Source organism: Podarcis raffonei, chromosome 8, assembly GCF_027172205.1.
Source record: "Podarcis raffonei isolate rPodRaf1 chromosome 8, rPodRaf1.pri, whole genome shotgun sequence".
Taxonomy (NCBI): Eukaryota; Metazoa; Chordata; class Lepidosauria; order Squamata; family Lacertidae; genus Podarcis; species Podarcis raffonei.
In genome coordinates, this window is record NC_070609.1 from 3,978,041 (window position 1) to 3,996,789 (window position 18,749).

Below are 18,749 nucleotides of genomic sequence, written 5' to 3' on the forward strand. Positions count from 1 at the left end.
AACCAGCACCTTAAACCTGATCCTGTACTCCACCGGGAGCCAGTGCAGTTGGTATAGTACTGGGTGAATGTGATCTCGCAGCGAGGACCCCGTAAGGAGTCTCGCCGCAGCATTCTGCACCCGCTGGAGTTTCTGGGTCAGTCTCAAGGGCAGCCCCACGTAGAGCGAGTTACAATAATCCAGTGTGGAGGTGACCGTTGCGTGGATCACAGTGGCTAGGTAAGGAGCCAACTGCTTAGCTTGGCGGAGATGAAAAAATGCTGCCTTTGTTATAGCTGCAATCTGCGCCTCCATGGAAAGGGAGGTGATCCAGCAGCCTCTTCTTTTGCCCTTTAATTACATAAGAAGAGCCAGATCCTGGTCCCGACACATTGTGAAGGAGCACTCTGCACATGCTCCAAACCACTCACTTCACGTGTTTTTGGGCCCTGCATTGCGAAAGCAGGACCTGGGGCTGAGCTTTGCCTCTTGGGGGGGGAAGGAGAGCCCTGCAGGAGTCGCTTCAGCTCCATCAGGGGACGGAGGCGAAGAAAGCTCCTGACCCAAATTTCAAGCAGGGACGGGGAAGCAACGCCCAATCAGAGGCTGGCTGCTTGTCCGCGTTCGGCCAATGGTAGCGGGGCACAGGGTATATATGTCTAGGTCCTTGAGCCAGGCTTTCGGGTCACCTGTTGTGCTGGAGTGAGACAAGGCAGCGCCAAGCCCCTGGGGATTTGCAGGATTTGATTCTCCCTGTCAGGTAACAGCCGTCTCTGGTTCCCAGATTTGGGCGCGTGGGGTGGGAGAAGGGAGGACAGAGAAACGGGCAGCAACAGCTGCAGGTGCGTCGCCTACAAAGCAGGCAAGATTTTTTAAAATCTGGAATTTGATCTATCAAGTGGATGGGGAGCGTGGGTGGCAGTCCAGAGAATTTGGGGCGCCAGCAGGGATCCCCTACTCCAGCAATCTGCTTCGGTGCTTCGCCCCCTAGAATGGCCAAGTATAGGGTTGCCAGGCTCCTAGAGCTGCCCTTCTTTTCGGACGGCCCCAAATGGCGCCAGTGACCCCAAACCTTGCAATGACCTTGCTGAGTGCCCTAGACGGGCGTCCTTGCTGTTTGTAAGCTGGAGAGGAGGTCCAGGAAGACCCTGGCATGCGCCCACTGGCCAGCCCTCCTGCAAGCGCCTGCCAAACTCTCCCCCTCTCTCCTCCCTTGCTGCATGCAGAGTGCTTTCCCCGCTTCCCTCCCCACCCCCCTCACCCCGCCTGGAGATTGGATTCCTCGCTGGGCACTTGGATCCGGGGACCGCTGACACTTTGCAAAAGTAGCCGCTGGAATGCAAGCTGAGCTGGCAGCCAAAATGTTCTTCCACGCCATCGGGGGCCCTTTTGTGGACAAGAAAGTCGGCTATAAATAAACCGGTTTCCGAGGGGCCGAGGGCTAAAATTATCCTTGGCTCCCCACTGGCGGCAACTAGATAGGAGTGCTGGAGCCTGCACGCCCCCCTGCCCCACACCTCCCCACCCACTTGGCCCTCTTGACCTCTCCATATGGGCTCCATACAGACAGGCCGCAGAGCTGGGAATGGGATTCCTCACCACCTTGGGAACTCTCCACTCTCCAGCAAAGGCTGGGTGACTTGCGCAAGGAGAATAAATAATAATAAAAATAACAATGCATATCTAGAATAAGCACTGACCCATGGAACGGCCCTTGCCACAGGGGCTGCCGATGTGCTTTGCACGCTTCAAGTTCCCAGATCTCAAGAAAAACGGCTGGGCAAATTACGAAGGAGGTGGAGAAAGTGGATAGGCCCCTCATTAAGAACCTCGGAAGAGCCTGGCTGTGGTTCAGGCCAACGGCCCAACAAGCCCAGCATCCCAGATGCTTCTTCTGGGGAACCTGCAAACAGGATTCGAACGCAGAGCCCTCTCCTCTCCTCCTGTGGTTTCCAGCAGCTGGTGGAGGCAGAGCAATAACCGTTATGGCTAATAGATATCAATAGGCATCTCCTCCTCCATGAATTTTCCCCATCCTCTTTTAATGCCATCCAGGTTCGTGGCTGTCGCTGTTTCCTTCAGCAGCGAGTTCCATAGTTTAACTATGTGCTGTACGAAGGACGACTTTCTTTCCTCTGTCCTGAATCGTCCAACGCTCAGTCTCATTGTGTTATGGAGAGAGGATGCAGATGGCGCTGTGGGTTAAACCACAGAGCCTAGGACTTGCCGATCAGAAGTTCGGCGGTTCGAATCCCGGCGACAGGGTGAACTCCCATTGCTCAGTCCCTGCTCCTGCCAACCTAGCAGTTCAAAAGCACGTCAAAGTGCAAGTAGATAAATAGGTACCGCTCCAGCGGGAAGGTAAACGGCGTTTCCGTGCGCTGCTCTGGTTTGCCAGAAGCGGCTTAGTCATGCTGGCCACATGACTCGGAAGCTGTACGCCGGCTCCCTCGGCCAGTAAAGCGAGATGAGCGCCGCAACCCCAGAGTCGGCCACAACTGGACCTAATGCTCAGGTGTCCCTTTACCTTTACCTTGTGGGGTGGAAAAACTTCTCTCTCTCTGCTATCTCCATGCCACACATAGCGTATTTTTCGCTCTATAAGACGCACCAGACCACAAGACGCACCTAGTTTTTGGAGAAGGAAAACAAGAAAAAAAATATTCTGCATCTCAGAAGCCAGAACAGCAAGAGGGATCGCTGTGCAGTGAAAGCAGCGATCCCTCTTGCTGTTCTGGCTTCTGGGATAGCTGCGCAGCCTGCATTCGCTCCATAAGACGCACACACATTTCCCCTTACTTATTAGAAGGGGAAAAGTGAATCTTATAGAGCAAAAAATACGGTAATTTTTATAAAGCCCTAATGCACCTACCTGCAAACTTAAAAAGCCCTCAACGCTGTGCCCTGCTTTCTTGCCACAGGACTCTGCCCGCCACCCGCCACCATGCCTTTCGGAAACACCCACAACAAGTACAAGCTGAACTACAAGTGTGATGAGGAGTTCCCTGACCTCTCTAAACACAACAACCACATGGCCAAGGTCCTCACCAAGGAGCTTTACGAGCAGATGCGTGGCAAGGAGACTCCCAGCGGCTTCACCCTGGACGACTGCATTCAGACCGGTGTGGACAACCCAGGTGGGTCCTGCCTCTTGGACGAAGCAAACGCTAAAGCCACACTGAGCATCTCTCTTTGCTTTGCGGGCAAAGAGGTCACCCAAAGCCAGGCATGCCATTTCTCCCCAATCCGGCTTGCCATCTCCCTCTGGCGGCCAGTTTGCATAATGCATTTGCCACACGGTGGGGGGGGGGGTGGAGTCCGCAGGGGGGGGCAAGGAAGGGGGAGGAAACAAAAGAGTCCAGAGTCCAGCGTGCTTTGAGCCCCAGCAGCTAGAAAGAGTAGCAAGGCATGAGAATCGCAGGAGGGCAGGGCTGGAAGGGATCCCAAGGTCATCTGGTCCAACCCGTTGCAATGGAGGAATAGCACCTATAATTCAGAACAACTCCTTTTCCCGTGGATATTTAATTGGAAGGTCCCTGTGGCAGAACACCTGCCTGGGAGCCCTGGCCATAGCTGTCAACTTACAGATTTGAAAATAAGGGACCAGCAGCCTCGAAAATAAGGGATCAGCAGCCAAAATAAGGGATTTTAGTCAACCAGCAGCCAAACGAAGCCTCAAGCGGTGCTTCCCACAGCGCAGCAACCCGGCAAAGGGGATGCAGCAAGGAAAACCACCGTCACCTCTCCGCTGGGAAGCGCTGAGCAAAGGCGAGTCCCCAGGCAACGCGGCCGATTTGATCGGCACAAGGCATGCAAGCTCCACACCCCCCAGTCGTTCTTAGACTCCTTATTGGGTGAGCAACGCAGCCAAGCAACACAGTTGGAGCCTCCCTCCTCCCTGGCCGGCAGGGAGGGAGGGAGAGGAGCTGCTTCCTTTGAAACCCAGGAAATTTAAGGGACATCATCAATAAGGGACAGCAGTGGGACACGGCGCTGGGATAAGGGACTTTCCCGCCAAATAAGGGACGGTTGATAGCTATGGCCCTGGCAATGTCACCCTTCTGAAACCCTGGAGAGCTGAGCTGCCAGTCAGTGTTGGTAGCACTTGGCTCAATGGGCCAGTGGGTCTGACTTGACATAAGACAGCTTCCTAGGTTCCTAACTGAAAAAAGATTAAAGGTAAAGGGACCCCTGACCATTAGGTCCAGTCGCAGCCGACTCTGGGGTTGCGGCACTCGTCTCGCTTTACTGGCCGAGGGAGCCGGCGTACAGCTTCCGGGTCATGTGGCCAGCATGACTGAGCCGCTTCTGGCGAACCAGAGCAGCGCATGGAAACGCCGTTTACCTTCCCACTGGAGCAGTACCTATTTATCTACTTGCACTTTGATGTACTTTCGAACTGCTAGGTTGGCAGGAGCAGGGACCGAGCAATGGGAGCTCACCCCGTCGCGGGGATTCGAACCACCGATCTTCTGATCGGCAAGCCCTAGGCTCTGTGGTTTAACCCACAGCACCACCTGCGTCCCTTGAGAAAAGATTAGACCATAACAATTTATCAAATCAGGTCCCCAGCTGTAGTATGAATACAAGGACCCACATATTACATACAAAAGCCCAAACAAACCTCTTGCAAGTTGCAAATATTACTGGAAGTGTTGACTTCCAGCCAACCACAGGAGGTGGTTTCCAGCTGACCACTCCTGGATTAAATAGCCAAGCCCCCTTGCTGGGTTCAATTTGTCGGGGATGCACATAAAATCCTGCGTATAATTCTGCATGTCTCCAGCAGAGACACAGGCTTCATTCATTCATTTGTATGCAATTTTTCCACAAACACACACACACAGCAAAAATCATACTCAAAGCGGCTTACAACAAAGAAAACAACGTTATGAAAACAATTGCATCATAGCATGGAAAAGACACTGGAGGGAAATACTTGTGGTTTTGGTTGTCTCTATACTAATGCACAGAGCATGGGAAATAAGCAAAATGAGCTGGAGCGCTTAACACAGGAGCCTACAATTCTACGATTCCCTGACCCTGCAGAGTGAGATCTCACATGCAGCGCCTGTTCCTTTTCAACAAGGCCTGCCAAAGAGAGCACCCCACTGGTCATACCCGCCAGTCTCCCACTTTGAACACTCTAATCCCATTCCCACCGGCCTCTGGGAGTCATCAGTTTTTTAAGGGGCAGGGCAACGTTCCTGATCATATTATTTATGAATTATAGAATTGTAAAGTTTGAAGGGACTCGCCCCCCCCAGGGGTCATGTAGTCCAACCTCCTGCAACGAGAGAATCACAGCTAAAATAATCCCTGGCAGATGGCCATCAATGAAGAACGCTGCTTCAGGCGCCCTTCTCCTAATCTAACACCTCCTCCCTCGTTCACACACAGGCCACCCCTTCATCATGACCGTGGGCTGTGTGGCTGGTGATGAAGAGAGCTATACCGTATTCAGCGGACTCTTTGACCCTGTCATCCGGGACCGTCACTGCGGCTACAAGCCAACTGACAAGCATAAGACCGACCTGAACCACGAGAACCTGAAGGTAGGAACCAGGACTGGCCAGGGCTGAGGGACTGGAGGGCTGGGCCGTAGTTCTATAGGGGCGCCCATGCTTTAGACACACAAATTTTAACCCCCCCCCCAGTGCCTGGTTCCCTGAACAAGGGAACTCACCTGCACAGGAGGCAGCGACAACTATCAACCTGGATTCAGGACAGATAAAAAGAAGGGCAGAGGCCGAGTTAGCCTGTGGAACTCCCTCCCACAAGAGGCAGGGATGGCCACCAAAACTTGATGGGCCCCGTTTGCCCCGATCCAGCAGCCAGGCTCTTCTTGCCAGTCAGAGTAGACCCGCCTTTGCCAACCTGCTGCCCCAAACATCTGGAGGGCGCCAGGTTAGCAAAGGCTGGAAGAGACGGCACTGTGCTTGACAGATTCGTGGTTTGACTTGGGAGGGGGGCAGGTTCAGACGCTCGCACGGAACGGGGAAGGACCGCCGTGCTTGTGAGAAAGGCAGGTGTGTTGGGGGCTTGCCTGGCCAACTCACGGCAGGCCTCTGCCTCTCTGTTCCCCACAGGGTGGAGATGACCTGGACCCCAACTATGTCCTCAGCAGCCGCGTGAGGACTGGGCGCAGCATCAAGGGGTACACCCTGCCCCCCCACTGCAGCCGTGGAGAGCGCCGGGCTGTTGAGAACCTCTCCATCACTGGTAAGACTGGAAGAATCGCGTCGGGCAAAACAGATTCCTTCTTTGGGTAGCGCAAGAGTTGAACTGCGGAACTCCCTGCCACAGGATCGCTTCGAAATTCAATTAGGCAAATTCAGGGAGAAGGAGAGGGCTGTTAGCCACGATGGTTAGGCTCTGGCCCCCACAGCTGGAGGCAGCAGTGCACCTGAATACTAGTGGCTGGAAACCGCAAGAGGGAAGCATGCTCTTGTGTTCGAATCCTGCTGGTAGGTTTCCTGTGGGGGGGAAACAGGATGCTGGAGTATTTGAACTCCCTTCGCCTGATCCAGCCAGCTTTCCTTATGTTCTTAAGGTGACAAGAGGAACCGGGAATGTCTTAAGGGCTCTCTCTTTGAAAGATCAGTGCATTCCACCTAATTTTGGGCCATTTCTGCACTATTTACACTAATTTAAGTCATTCCTTCTTCCTAAGGAAGCCTGGGAACTGTATTTTTTTGAAAAGCCTTTGCAGGGCCAGACTAGATTACAATTCCTTCTCCGGTGGAAGAAATTCTAAGTTTGAAGTGCAGTTAAAGAGGGCTTTTTGCAACCTCCAGAATCAAGAGGGAACAGTCTGCTCAGGTTCTCTTTTGGGATGAATATCCATCAGACATTCGCCAAATATCTGCTGACTCTGGGCAGCGTTTGATTTCAGTCTCAGTTGTTTGAGAGCTGACATGCAATGGCATGAGGTATTTGGCAAAGGTCTGATGATGTTTACTTCTGTGTTTAGTAAATAGCAGGCAATGGGATCCGGTCTTTAACAGATGTCAGTTCACAAAGCTTCAAATTTGACATATACCCCAAATCAAAAGAATGAGGGAGAATGCCCTCAGCTACAAAGCACACCCAAAATTCAAAGTTGGGAGAGACGCCCCCCATACAGAATGTGCTGTGTACGTACACAGATAGACGAAATATGCTTTTATTTGGCAATATGGGGAGCATATTAAGACCTTGGTGGGTTTTTTTTGCTAACAAAAAGTTTTATTTATAAAGAACTACAATTCAACACCAGTGTAGAAAAGTTATTGAAAATTATGCAAGCCCAAATTAAGTAACTGGCTTCATTCTTCACTCTTCAGACACCAACGGTAGAATTAGGAGTGATACCATTAAACCACTGCATATTTTCTTCTATAGGTTTAAAGATTAAAATAATAAGCAAAACAGACTCAATAGCTATTTCTAGTTAGAAACACTCTGTAGAAGAGTAATATCATCTCCTTTTAACATGATTTGACCCAGCTGTTTCCTTGATTTTGTCTTGGAGTGAATCTCCTCAGCATCATCCAGAACCAAGTTCATATATTCATCAAATCCAATTATACAGCCTTCTAGCCTCATGTCCACCTGTTCATACAGCCACACCTGAATTCTGGACCTATTCTGTAGGTATCTGAAGATGAGGTTGATGGGCTGGACCATCACTTTCTGCACCTTCTGGCCATGGCCGGCAGCTGGGCTGGGAACGACCCCCGACAGGACGAGCCGACTTAGGTGGGATGGGGCAGCCAATGGTCAACTCCTCTCACTCCTCGCTTTCATTGTTGTTGTTTAGTCGTTTAGTCGTGTCCGACTCTTCGTGACCCCATGCACCAGAGCACGCCAGGCACTCCTGTCTTCCACTGCCTCCCGCAGTTTGGTCAAACTCATGCTGGTAGCTTCGAGAAGACTGTCCCACCATCTCGTCCTCTGGCGTCCCCTTCTCCTTGTGCCCTCCATCTTTCCCAGCATCAGGGTCTTTTCCAGGGAGTCTTCTCTTCTCATGAGGTGGCCAAAGTCTTGGAGCCTCAGCTTCAGGATCTGTCCTTCCAGTGAGCACTCAGGGCTGATTTCCTTCAGAATGGAGAGGTTTGATCTTCTTGCAGTCCATGGGACTCTCTAGAGTCTCCTCTAGCACCAGAATTCCAAAGCATCAATTCTTCAGCGATCAGCCTTCTTTATGGTCCAGCTCTCACTTCCATACATCACTACTGGGAAAACCATAGCTTTAACTATAAGAATCTTTGTTGGCAAGGTGATGTCTCTGCTTTTTAAGATGCTGTCTAGGTTGGTCATTGCTTTTCTCCCAAGGAGCAGGCGTCTTTTAATTTTGTGGCTGCTGTCACCATCTGCAGTGATCATGGAGCCCAAGAAAGTAAAATCTCTCACTGCCTCCATTTCTCGCTTTCATTAAGACCTTGTTTTAAACCAGCCTTCAGCAACCAGATGTTTGGGACTGCAATTCCCTTCAGCTACAACTTCATACAGCTGCGCTGGCTGGGACTGATGGGAGCTGTGGTCAAAAACAGTGTTGCACAGGCGATGAGCAGGGAGACGCTGGTTCGAATCTCCCCCCAGCTAAAAGCTTATATTGGGGTGACCATGAGCCGGTCACTCTCTTAAAACTGATCATTTAACTGATCTACATCAGGTATGTGGATCAGGTGGCCTGCAAAGCCTCCCCTAAGTGAATGAGTCTACTTCACAGGGTTGTTTTGAGGATAAAAAGCAGAATTGTAAAGTTAGATGGGACACCCAAGGCTCATCTAGTCCAACCCCCTGAAATGCATGAGTAACAGCTAAAGCATCCCTGGCAGATGACCAGCCAACCTCCGTTTAAAAATCTCCAACTGCTCTAAACAGGCTTGGTTTCCAGATCCTTGACCATCTCTGTCACCTTCTTCTGCCCATGTCCCAGCTTGTCAACATCCTTGTTAAATTGTGGTACCCAGAACTGGACACAGGACTCCAGGTGTGGTCTGACCAAGGCAGAATAGAGCGGGACAATGACTTCCTTTGATCTGGACACTAGATTTCTGTTGATGCAGCCGAGAATTGTTGTTGTTTAGTCGTTTAGTTGTGTCCGCCTCTTCGTGACCCCCTGGACCAGAGCACGCCAGGCACTCCTGTCTTCCACTGCCTCCCGCAGTTTGGTCAAACTCATGCTGGTAGCTTCGAGAACACTGTCTCACCATCTCGTCCTCTGCTGTCCCCTTCTCCTTGTGCCCTCCATCTTTCCCAACATCAGGGTCTTTTCCAGGGAGTCTTCTCTTCTCCTGAGGTGGCCAAAGTATTAGAGCCTCAGCTTCAGGATCTGTCCTTCCAGTGAGCACTCAGGGTTGATTTCCTTCAGAATGGAGAGGTTTGATCTTCTTGCAGTCCATGGGCCTCTCAAGAGTCTCCTCCAGCACCATAATTCAAAAGCATCCATTCTTTGGCGATCAGCCTTCTTTATGGTCCACCTCTCACTTCCATACATCACTACTGGGAAAACCATAGCTTGAACTATACAGACCTTTGTAAGCTAGGAGATGTCTAGCGTTAGCCTTTTTTGCTGCTGCATCACACAGTCAACTCATGTTTGGCTTGTGGTCCACAAAGTCCCATAGATGCTTTCCACATGTACTGCTGGCAAGCCAGGCGTCCCCCATCTTATATTCCTGCCTGAGTGTAGAACCTTGGGGGGGAAAGCAAAACGGTAAATAAGTGCCGCCACCAAAATGTGTGGGTGTCACAGGATGAAATAGTGAGCCACACATCCGGACAGCAATTGCTAGGGATAGGCGGTCGTGGCTGTAAGGCCTCTTTGGTCCACACTCCCATGCACCATAGCGGGCCATGCAGGCTGTGTCCAAATGGTCCTCCATCGCAGCGGGTTGGGCTAGATGACCTTTGGGGGTCCCTCCCAATTCTGCAACTCTATGGTTCTACGAAATGGTCAGCGCCTAGGAGTGGCCTCCTCCACTTGGTGTCTCTCCCCTGCTTACCTCCCTACCTTTCCCCCTGTTCCACAGCCTTGAACAGCTTGACCGGAGAGTTCAAGGGCAAGTACTACCCTCTGAAGAACATGACCGACGCAGAACAGCAGCAGCTCATTGACGACCACTTCCTCTTTGACAAGCCCGTCTCTCCTCTCCTGCTCGCCTCAGGCATGGCCCGGGACTGGCCCGACGCCAGAGGCATCTGGTAAGCAGCAACACATTGATACCCCACAACGTTTTTCTGATGAAAATAGGGACATCCTGTTCAGTGACAGAGGGACGCGGGTGGCGCTGTGGGTTAAACCACAGAGCCTAGGGCGTGCCGATCAGCAGGTTGGCGGTTTGAATCCCCGCGACGGGGTGAGCTCCCGTTGCTCGGTCCCTGCTCCTGCCAACCTAGCAGTTCGAAAGCACGTCAAAGTGCAAGTAGATAAATAGGTACCGCTCCGGCGGGAAGGTAAAGGGCGTTTCCGTGCGCTGCTCTGGTTCGCAAGAAGGGGCTCAGTCATGCTGCCCACATGACCCGGAAGCTGTACGCCGGCTCCCTTGGCCAATACAGCGAGATGAGAGCCACAACCCCAGAGTCGTTTGCGACTGGACTTAACTGTCAGGGGTCCTTTACCTTTTTCATTCAGTGACAACAACAAGAACAATTTTGTTGTTTATACCCTGTCCATCTGACTGGTTTGCCCCAGCCACTCTGGGCATGTCCAGCTCCACCCAACCTCTCACGCCCTTCCCTTGCAGCTTGAAAAATGTTTAATGGAACAGGGGCCACCCAAACTGCATTGTGCGGCTTGCAAAAATATAGCATAGATACGTTTTTTCTGCAAACGATACAAACATTTTGCTCCCTGTTCTACGTGTCCTCCCCTTTTTTTGAAAGCGTTGCAGTGTGTATCTGCATTGTACCGCCCGATCACGTCATGTGTGCAATTATCTTATGCGGTTTCAACCTTACACTGGTTGAAATCTTGCAGATTAATTGCATGCAAAGCCGTGAGCTTAAAAGCCCCTTTTGCACCAGGTTTTCCTGACATGGGAAGAGCTTCTAAGCCTTGCTCTGGTGAGAATTTGGAGGGCCCACGAGATCTCACGAGAGCATCCCAGATTCGCCTTGCTTGTGAAGTAAGGGTGGTTGTTCAGGGGGTGGTTCGGCTATGTGCATTTTTGCATATATACACCATCCTACAACATACCCCCTGTGCAAAATGCATTCATACCATATGGTTTCTATCTTCTGTTGAAAGCTGCCTTGAACACCCTGGTAGAAAGGTTGGATAGAAATGATCATGATAAAGATGCTAAATAATAATAATAATAATAATAATAATAATAATAATAATAATAATAATAATTTATTATTTATACCCCACCCATCTGGCTGAGTTTCCCCACCCACTCTGGGCGGCTTCCAATCAAGTGTTAAAAACAATACAGCATTAAATATTAAAAACTTTCCTAAACAGGGCTGCCTTCAGATGTCTTTTAAAAAGAAGATAGCTGCTTATTTCCTTCACATCTGAAGGGAGGGCGTTCCACAGGGCGGGCGCCACCACCGAGAAGGCCCTCTGCCTGCTTCCCTGTAACCTCACTTCTCGCAATGAGGGAACCGCCAGAAGGCCCTCGGTGCTGGATCTCAGTGTCCGGGCAGAACGATGGGGGTGGAGACACTCCTTCAGGTATACTGGACTGAGGCCGTTTAGGGCTTTAGAGGTCAGCACCAACACAAACGTACTGGGAGCCAATGCAGATCTCTCAGGACCGATGTTATGTGTAAATGATAATAATTACATTCCTGGTGCACTTCAATGCCCTTTTGTGCTGTCCCAGTACCTCCAATGCACTCGAGAGGTTTGAGGCACTCAGGCCTGCGGCGTTCACACTCTCCCTTCTGCCCCCCCCCCCCAGGCACAATGACAACAAAACCTTCCTGGTCTGGGTGAACGAGGAGGACCACCTCCGCGTCATCTCCATGCAGAAGGGTGGCAACATGAAGGAGGTTTTCCGGCGCTTCTGCGTCGGGCTGCAGAAGGTGAGCTTTGCAGAGGGGCTGCTTTGAAGGGGGGGGGGAGAGAGGCACCTGGCTGTCTCAGAGGCCACGTGGAGAGAGCTGTGTGGTTTTGGGCTGGCAGAGAACGGTAGCCCAGAGCGACAGTCCCTGGCAGGCAGGAGAGCATCATGTGATGCATGATTCCCGCATCGCAGGGGGTTAGACTAGAGGACCTCTGGTGGTCCCTTCCAATTCTACAATTCTCATTGCCAACAACTATTTATTACAGTTCTACGATTCGTTGGCAGGCACCTGACAGGCTCACAGGTGACTCAGGCAGGCTGCGGTCAGTTGACAGTGTCCGAGCTGGTACCACCTGCAGTTCTGCCTCTTCACTGGCTGAGCTGGGTTTGAGGTCTGGGATGCTTGCCACAATTGCTAGCAGGAGTGAGGCCCTGGCAGCCCAAAGCACCTGTGCTCAAAGATCTGTGCCGGCTGCCGAGGTCCCTCTGGACCGAGTTAATGTTGTTGCAGTGTGGTGTAGTGGTTAAGGGCAGTAGTCTCGTAATCTGGGGAACTGGGTTCGCATCTCCGCTCCTCCACATGCAGCTGCTGGGTGACCTTGGGCCAGTCACACTTCTCTGAAGTCTCTCAGCCCCACTCACCTCACAGAGTGTTTGTTGTGGGGGAGGAAGGGAAAGGAGAATGTTAGCCGCTTTGAGACTCCTTCGGGTAGTGATAAAGCGGGATATCAAATCCAAACTCTTCTTCTTCAGTTCATAACCACTTGAAGCCCATTTACCTCACTCCAAATGTGCCTCACCCCATATGTGCCCACTTGGTCACTTCGATCGGCAAAACTGGCACTATCACAGGTGCCATATAAGACCCGTTCTACACTGGTTAGCAATCAATCATTTAGTGTGGCTGCACCTACACTTTGGAACTCCCTGCCTGTTGACATCAGGTCCTCTGTTGTACTTTTTCGGCATCTCCTAAAAACATTCCTAGGGACGCGGGTGGCGATGTGGGTTAAACCACAGAGCCTAGGACTTGCCGATCAGAAGGTTGGCGGTTCAAATCCCCACGACAGGGTGAGCTCCCGTTGCTCTATCCCTGTTCCTGCCCACCTAGCAGTTTGAAAGCACGTCAAAGTGCAAGTAGATAAATAGGTACCACTCCAGCAGGAAGGTAAACAGCGTTTCCATGCGCTGCTCTGGTTCGCCAGAAGCGGCTTAGTCATGCTGGCCACATGACCCGGAAGCTGTACTCCGGCTCCCTCTGCCAGTAAAGCCAGATGAGCGCTGCAACCCCAGAGTCGGCCACGACTGGACCTAATGGTCAGGGGTCCCTTTACCTTTACAAAAACATTCCTGCCTAAAGAACCCAGAGGCTTAGAAGGTTGGCGCAAGTTTCGATCCGTTTTTAACTTTTTGAATGTTTCAAAGTGTCCTTGTTGATATTTCCTATTTGATATCTTTTCTGCAAACTGCTTTGAGGTGTTCTCCCTCCTGCCAATCAATTGGTGGTATAAATTTCATGAAATAAATCAGAGGTCAGCAAACTTTTTCAGCAGGGGGCCGGTCCACTGTCCCTCAGACCTTGTGGGGGGCCGGACTATATTGTGAAAAAAATAATGAACGAATTCCTAAGCCCCACAAATAACCCAGAGATGCATTTTAAATAAAAGGACACATTCTATTTCTGTAAAAACACGCTGATTCCCAGACTGTCTGCGGGCCAGATTTAGAAGGCGATTGGGCCGGATCCGGCCCCCGGGCCTTAGTTTGCCTACTCATGAAATAAATGAATGAAAACTCCCAGTCCTGGGCGTTGCCAGCTCCCTACAAGGTCCTACAGTGGACATTCCCAGTTTTGCAGATAAAAGACTGAAGGAGGTTCTTTAAAAGACATCTGAAGGCAGCCCTGTTTAGGGAAGTTTTTAATGTTTAATGCTGTACTGTTTTTAACACTCAATTGGAAGCCGCCCAGAGTGGCTGGGGAAACTCAGCCAGATGGGCGGAGTATAAATAAATTATTATTATTATTATTATTATTATTATTATTATTATTATCTCTCACCCGGCTCATCTTTTCCTTTTTCTCGGGGAAGATTGAGGAGATCTTCAAGAAAGCTGGCCACCCCTTCAGCTGGAACGAGCACTTGGGCTACATTCTGACCTGCCCCTCTAACCTGGGCACTGGGCTGCGTGGGGGTGTCCACGTCAAACTGCCCCATCTCAGCAAGCATGCCAAGTTCGAGGAAATCCTCACGCGTCTCCGTCTGCAGAAACGTGGCACAGGTGAGAGGGCAGGAGGGGATTTCCATCCTTATTTCCAGAAATAAGACAAGCTGGAGGCACCTCAAAGGGACTAGGGACTTGATTCTATTTTTAATTGCTCCCTTGGCCCCACTTACCTGGGAGCGAGCCCCGGGGGGGGGGGCGGGGATTCAGTCCCTGCACTTCTGAGTAGACAGGGTTAGGCCCGTGCTGTTATTTGTGGGGCCCCCTTGCCCATCTCGTGCCATGCAATTGACTGGCGGTTGCTGCATTGCAGGGGGTTGGAGTAGATGACCTCTGGGTGTCCCCCTCCAGCTTTACAGTTCAATGACTGCATGTTGAATTAGGCAGAGGGGTGAGGGGAAGGGGAATGTGCTTCTTTGCAGAGATAAATCTTTGGTCTGGAATCCAATCCTTATGAGGGATGCTCGAGGGAGCTGGGTATTTTTAGACTGGAGAAGAGATGGCCAAGAGCTGATACAATGACCCTCTTCAAATATCTGAAGGGCTGTTGCATTCTGTGTCCAGGGCAGCTGTCTGCCAGCTCCATCTGGTACGCAGGATGAGACCCTCCCTGCCCGCAGACTGTCTCTCCAAAGTGGTGCATGCTCTGGTTATCTCCCACTTGGACTACTGCAATGCGCTCTACATGGGGCTACCTTTGAAGGTGACCCGGAAACTACAACTAATCCAGAATGCGGTAGCTAGACTGGTGACTGGGAGCGGCCGCCGAGACCACATAACACCGGTCTTGAAAGACCTACATTGGCTCCCAGTACGTTTCCGAGCACAATTCAAAGTGTTGATGTTGACCTTGAAAGTCCTAAACGGCCTCGCCCCAGTATACCTGAAGGAGCGTCTCCACACCCATCGTTCTGCCTGGACGCTGAGGTCCAGTGCGAGGGCCTTCTGGCGGTTCCCTCATTGCGAGAAGCCAAGTTACAGGGAACCAGGCAGAGGGCCTTCTTGGTAGTGGCTCCTGCCCTGTGGAACGCCCTCCCACCAGATGTCAAAGCGATAAACAACTATCTTGACATTTAGAAGACATCTGAAGGCAGCCCTGTTCAGGGAAGTTTTTAATGTGTGACATTTTAGTGTATTTTTGGTCTCTGTGGAAGCCGCCCAGAGTGGCTGGGGAAACCCAGCCAGATGGGTGGGGTACAAATAATAAATTATTATTATTATTGCATCAAGGAGGGAGCCAGCAGGGCCCGAAGCGATAGATTCCGGACCACCAGGAAGGAGATTCCTTCAAACAGACTCTCTCCTTCCTTGGAGGTTTCTGAGCAGAGTTTAGATGGCCACCTCTCAGGGATGCTTTGCTAGCACTGAATTCCAAGGGTTTTGAGCTCGATGAGACTTGTGGGTCCCTCCAATTTTATGAAATCCACACTACAAGGAAAAAATAACCCGAGCAGATGCTTGTTTTTAAATCTCTTCCACCACCTGCCTTCCAAAACTGTTGGCATACATTTTTATTTATTTTTATATATACCCCGCCCTCCCCAGCCAAGACCGGGCTCTGTGTCCAGGGCAGCTGTCTGCCAGCTCCATCTGGTACGCAGGGCGGCTAACACCAGGTATAAAAACAATTGATGAAATACAACTTAAAAAACAAGATTAAAATACAACATTAAAATGCAGCCTCATTTCAGCAGAAACTCAAAAACCTCTTTGGGGATGAAAACGTCAAGCCTTCACCAAGGCTAACTAACCAGACTGGTCCTACGTGGGCCAGAAAAAAGCCAGAGAAGTCCCCAAATAGGAGTTCCATCACAGAAGGAAAAAGGAAAGAGGGGAAGGGGGTCAAGTTGATTCCAAGCCAAAGGCCAGGCGGAACAACTCTGTCTTACAGGCCCTGCGGAAAGAAATCAGATCCCGCAGGGCCCTGGTCTCAGGAGACAGAGCGTTCCACCAGCCGGAGCCATCACTGAGAAGGCCCTGACTCCAGTTGAGGCTAATCTGACTTCCTTAGGGCCCGGGACCTCGAGGGTGTTGCTATTTATGGACCTTAAGGTCATCCATGGGGCAGACTGGGAGAGGTGGTCCCGTAGGCACGAGGGTCCTAGGCCCATTTGTGTGCATTGTGTCCATGGGGAATCTTAGCACAGTGATGCAAAAGGTGTCCATAGGCAAATGGAACGGACTTCCTCTGAAGGTGATGGACACCCCTTAATTGGGTGGCTATATCTCAGGGATTCTTCAGCTGTGATTCCTGAATTGCAAGGGGTTGGACTAGATGACCCTTAGGGGCCCCTCTCAAGCCTACGATTCTACCAAACTGATTCCTGGCTCAGTAGGGAGTGCAATTTTAGGGGGTGAACCTGAATTATCCAGCGAGCAGTCTTAAAAAACACATTTTGGGGCGTGAGGAATTCTGGCCAGCTATTATTTCTGTGGCAGCGCAGGCACCATTTAGCCTAGAAAGTCTATGGTTTAATGACAAAGCACATAAACCAGAAAGCCGAATTCTTTTAGCTTTACCTTCCAAAAATGTCGCGTAATGCTAAATACTAATAAAATGTTAATATATAGCGTAACGGCAAGCAACGACCGCTGCGTCATTGCACACACGCATTCTGCTTACCGACCATAAACTAAATCCTATTCATTTAAGCAAAACAGACCGTATTTTTCGCTCTATAAGACGCACCAGACCACAAGACGCACCTAGTTTCCGGAGGAGGAAAACAAGAAAAAAAATATTCTGAATCACAGAAGCCAGAACAGCAAGAGGGATCACTGCACAGTGAAAGCAGCAATCCCTCTTGCTGTTCTGGCTTCTGGGATAGCTGCGCAGCCTGCATTCGCTCCATAAGACACACACACATTTCCCCTTACTTTTTAGGAGGGAAAAAGTGAGTCTCATAGAGCAAAAAATACGGTATTTCAAATGGCCGAGTCGCTTGTTGCGACTTGCAAGCACTTATTGGAAACTGAAAGTTGCAAAACGAAATGCGCCCTATGGGCTCAGCAACCCACTTCCAGTTTCCGGAGGGTCTGGAGGGGGCGATCCAAGTAACGGCGACTCTCCCCCCACCCCCCCAAAAAAACCCCGCAGGTGGTGTGGACACAGAGGCCGTGGGCGCCGTTTTCGACATCTCCAACGCTGACCGCCTGGGCTCCTCCGAGGTGGAACAGGTGCAGCTGGTGGTGGACGGCGTGAAGCTGATGGTAGAGATGGAGAAGAAACTGGAGAAGGGCCAGGCCATCGATGACATGGTCCCTGCGCAGAAGTGAGAGGTTTCCCGCGGCCGCTGTCCTGCTGACCCCGCGTGGACTGGGACTTGGACTCTGGGAGGGTGACCCCAACCTGCCACTCCCGGCCACCCACCGCCCTGTCCCTGGGCGCCCTCCCTTCTCTTGCGAAGGAGGGCGGAGGGCCGCCTGGGGTGGGGTGGGGCAGCCGGGACGCTCGTGACACCTGAGTCCTAGTGGAAGGAGTTAATAAAGCGAATTATGGCCCCCGGAGCCTTGCCTCCTCCCAAAAGGAGTCTCTTGTGCTTTTTTTTTAAAAAAGGTATTTTTTTAGTAAGCATACCAGGGGGTTGGGCTAGATGACCCCTGGGACCCAACTCTATGATGAGCACCACAACCCCAGAGTGGTCTGCGACTGGACTTAACTGTCAGGGGTCCTTTACCTTTACCTTTTTTAAGAAAGGGTACAGTGAAGGCAAATGGGATGCGGATGGCGGTGTGGTCTAAACCACCGAGCCTCTTGGTCTTGTCGATCAGAAGGTTGGCAGTTTGAATCCCTGCGACGGGGTGAGCTCCTGTTGCTCGGCCCCAGCTCCTGCCAACCTAGCAGTTTGAAAGCACGTCAAAGTGCAAGTAGATAAATAGGTACCGCTCCGGCGGGAAGGTAAACGGCGTTTCCGTGCGCTGCTCTGACTCGCCAGAAGCGGCTTAGTCATGCTGGTCATGACTGGACCTAATGGTCACGGGTCCCTTTACCTTTACCTTGGGTTATAGACGCTTCAGTTTACAGACTCCGCTAACCCAGAAATAGTACCTCGGCTTAAGAACTTTGCTTCAGGATGAGAACAGAACAGCTGGAGGCCCCATTAGCTAAAGTGATGCTTCAGGTTAAGAACAGTTTCAGGTTAAGAACGGACCTCCGGAACGAATTAAGTACTTAACCCGAGGTACCACTGTACAGTTGCATTTGCAGCTTTTCTTCGCCGGGGAGGGAGAAAAGCCGGTGAGGTCTGAAAGGAAAGCTGTGTGCAGTGAGCTGCTCTTGTGTTCTGATCCCGACTGCATGTTTCCCATAATGGGCTCTCGCACCCAGGTCTTGCCTTTGGGCTTCACTTTGGGCCACTGTGAGAACAGGATGGAAGACTAGATGGGCCAATGGGCTCTTCTGATGGAACCTCCAGGCCCAGAGGCAGTCTATCTGATTCCTGGGTTCATAGTGGTAGTAGTATTTGACAACAGAAGGAGCAGGAGGCTGGGCGTGATGGTCCCTGGGCCTGATCCGGAATGCTCCTCATAAGTAAATAAGAAGAG

At 51.2% G+C, this 18,749-nt stretch overlaps 2 protein-coding genes across 2 annotated transcripts; one reads left to right on the forward strand and one right to left on the reverse strand.

The window, feature by feature from the left end:
- The first annotated feature begins 627 nt into the window (after positions 1 to 627).
- CKM (creatine kinase, M-type) lies at positions 628 to 17,730 on the forward strand. The gene is made up of 8 exons (XM_053401776.1): positions 628 to 739; positions 2,901 to 3,116; positions 5,380 to 5,534; positions 6,069 to 6,201; positions 9,999 to 10,170; positions 11,877 to 12,000; positions 14,072 to 14,261; positions 17,302 to 17,730. Exons 2-8 carry the CDS (start codon positions 2,924 to 2,926, stop codon positions 17,478 to 17,480), a joined length of 1,146 nt encoding a protein of 381 aa, XP_053257751.1. The 5' UTR covers positions 628 to 739; positions 2,901 to 2,923; the 3' UTR covers positions 17,481 to 17,730.
- On the reverse strand, positions 7,191 to 9,851 carry LOC128418793 (small nuclear ribonucleoprotein E-like). Its single transcript, XM_053398846.1, has 2 exons — positions 9,742 to 9,851; positions 7,191 to 7,738 (listed from the first exon to the last, which is right to left on the reverse strand). Exons 1-2 carry the CDS (start codon positions 9,849 to 9,851, stop codon positions 7,408 to 7,410), a joined length of 441 nt encoding a protein of 146 aa, XP_053254821.1. The 3' UTR covers positions 7,191 to 7,407.
- Positions 17,731 to 18,749: the final 1,019 nt, after the last annotated feature.

Coding starts and splice junctions, on each gene's coding strand:
- CKM (XM_053401776.1), top strand. CDS start 2,924: ATGCCTTTCGGAAACACCCACAACAAGTACAAGCTGAACTACAAGTGT. Junction 6,202..9,998: donor TGAGAACCTCTCCATCACTG/GTAAGACTGGAA, acceptor CCTGTTCCACAG/CCTTGAACAGCTTGACCGGA. Junction 12,001..14,071: donor TCTGCGTCGGGCTGCAGAAG/GTGAGCTTTGCA, acceptor TTCTCGGGGAAG/ATTGAGGAGATCTTCAAGAA.
- LOC128418793 (XM_053398846.1), bottom strand. CDS start 9,851: ATGGAGGACCATTTGGACACAGCCTGCATGGCCCGCTATGGTGCATGG. Junction 7,739..9,741: donor CTAGCAATTGCTGTCCGGAT/GTGTGGCTCACT, acceptor GAGGAGTTGACC/ATTGGCTGCCCCATCCCACC.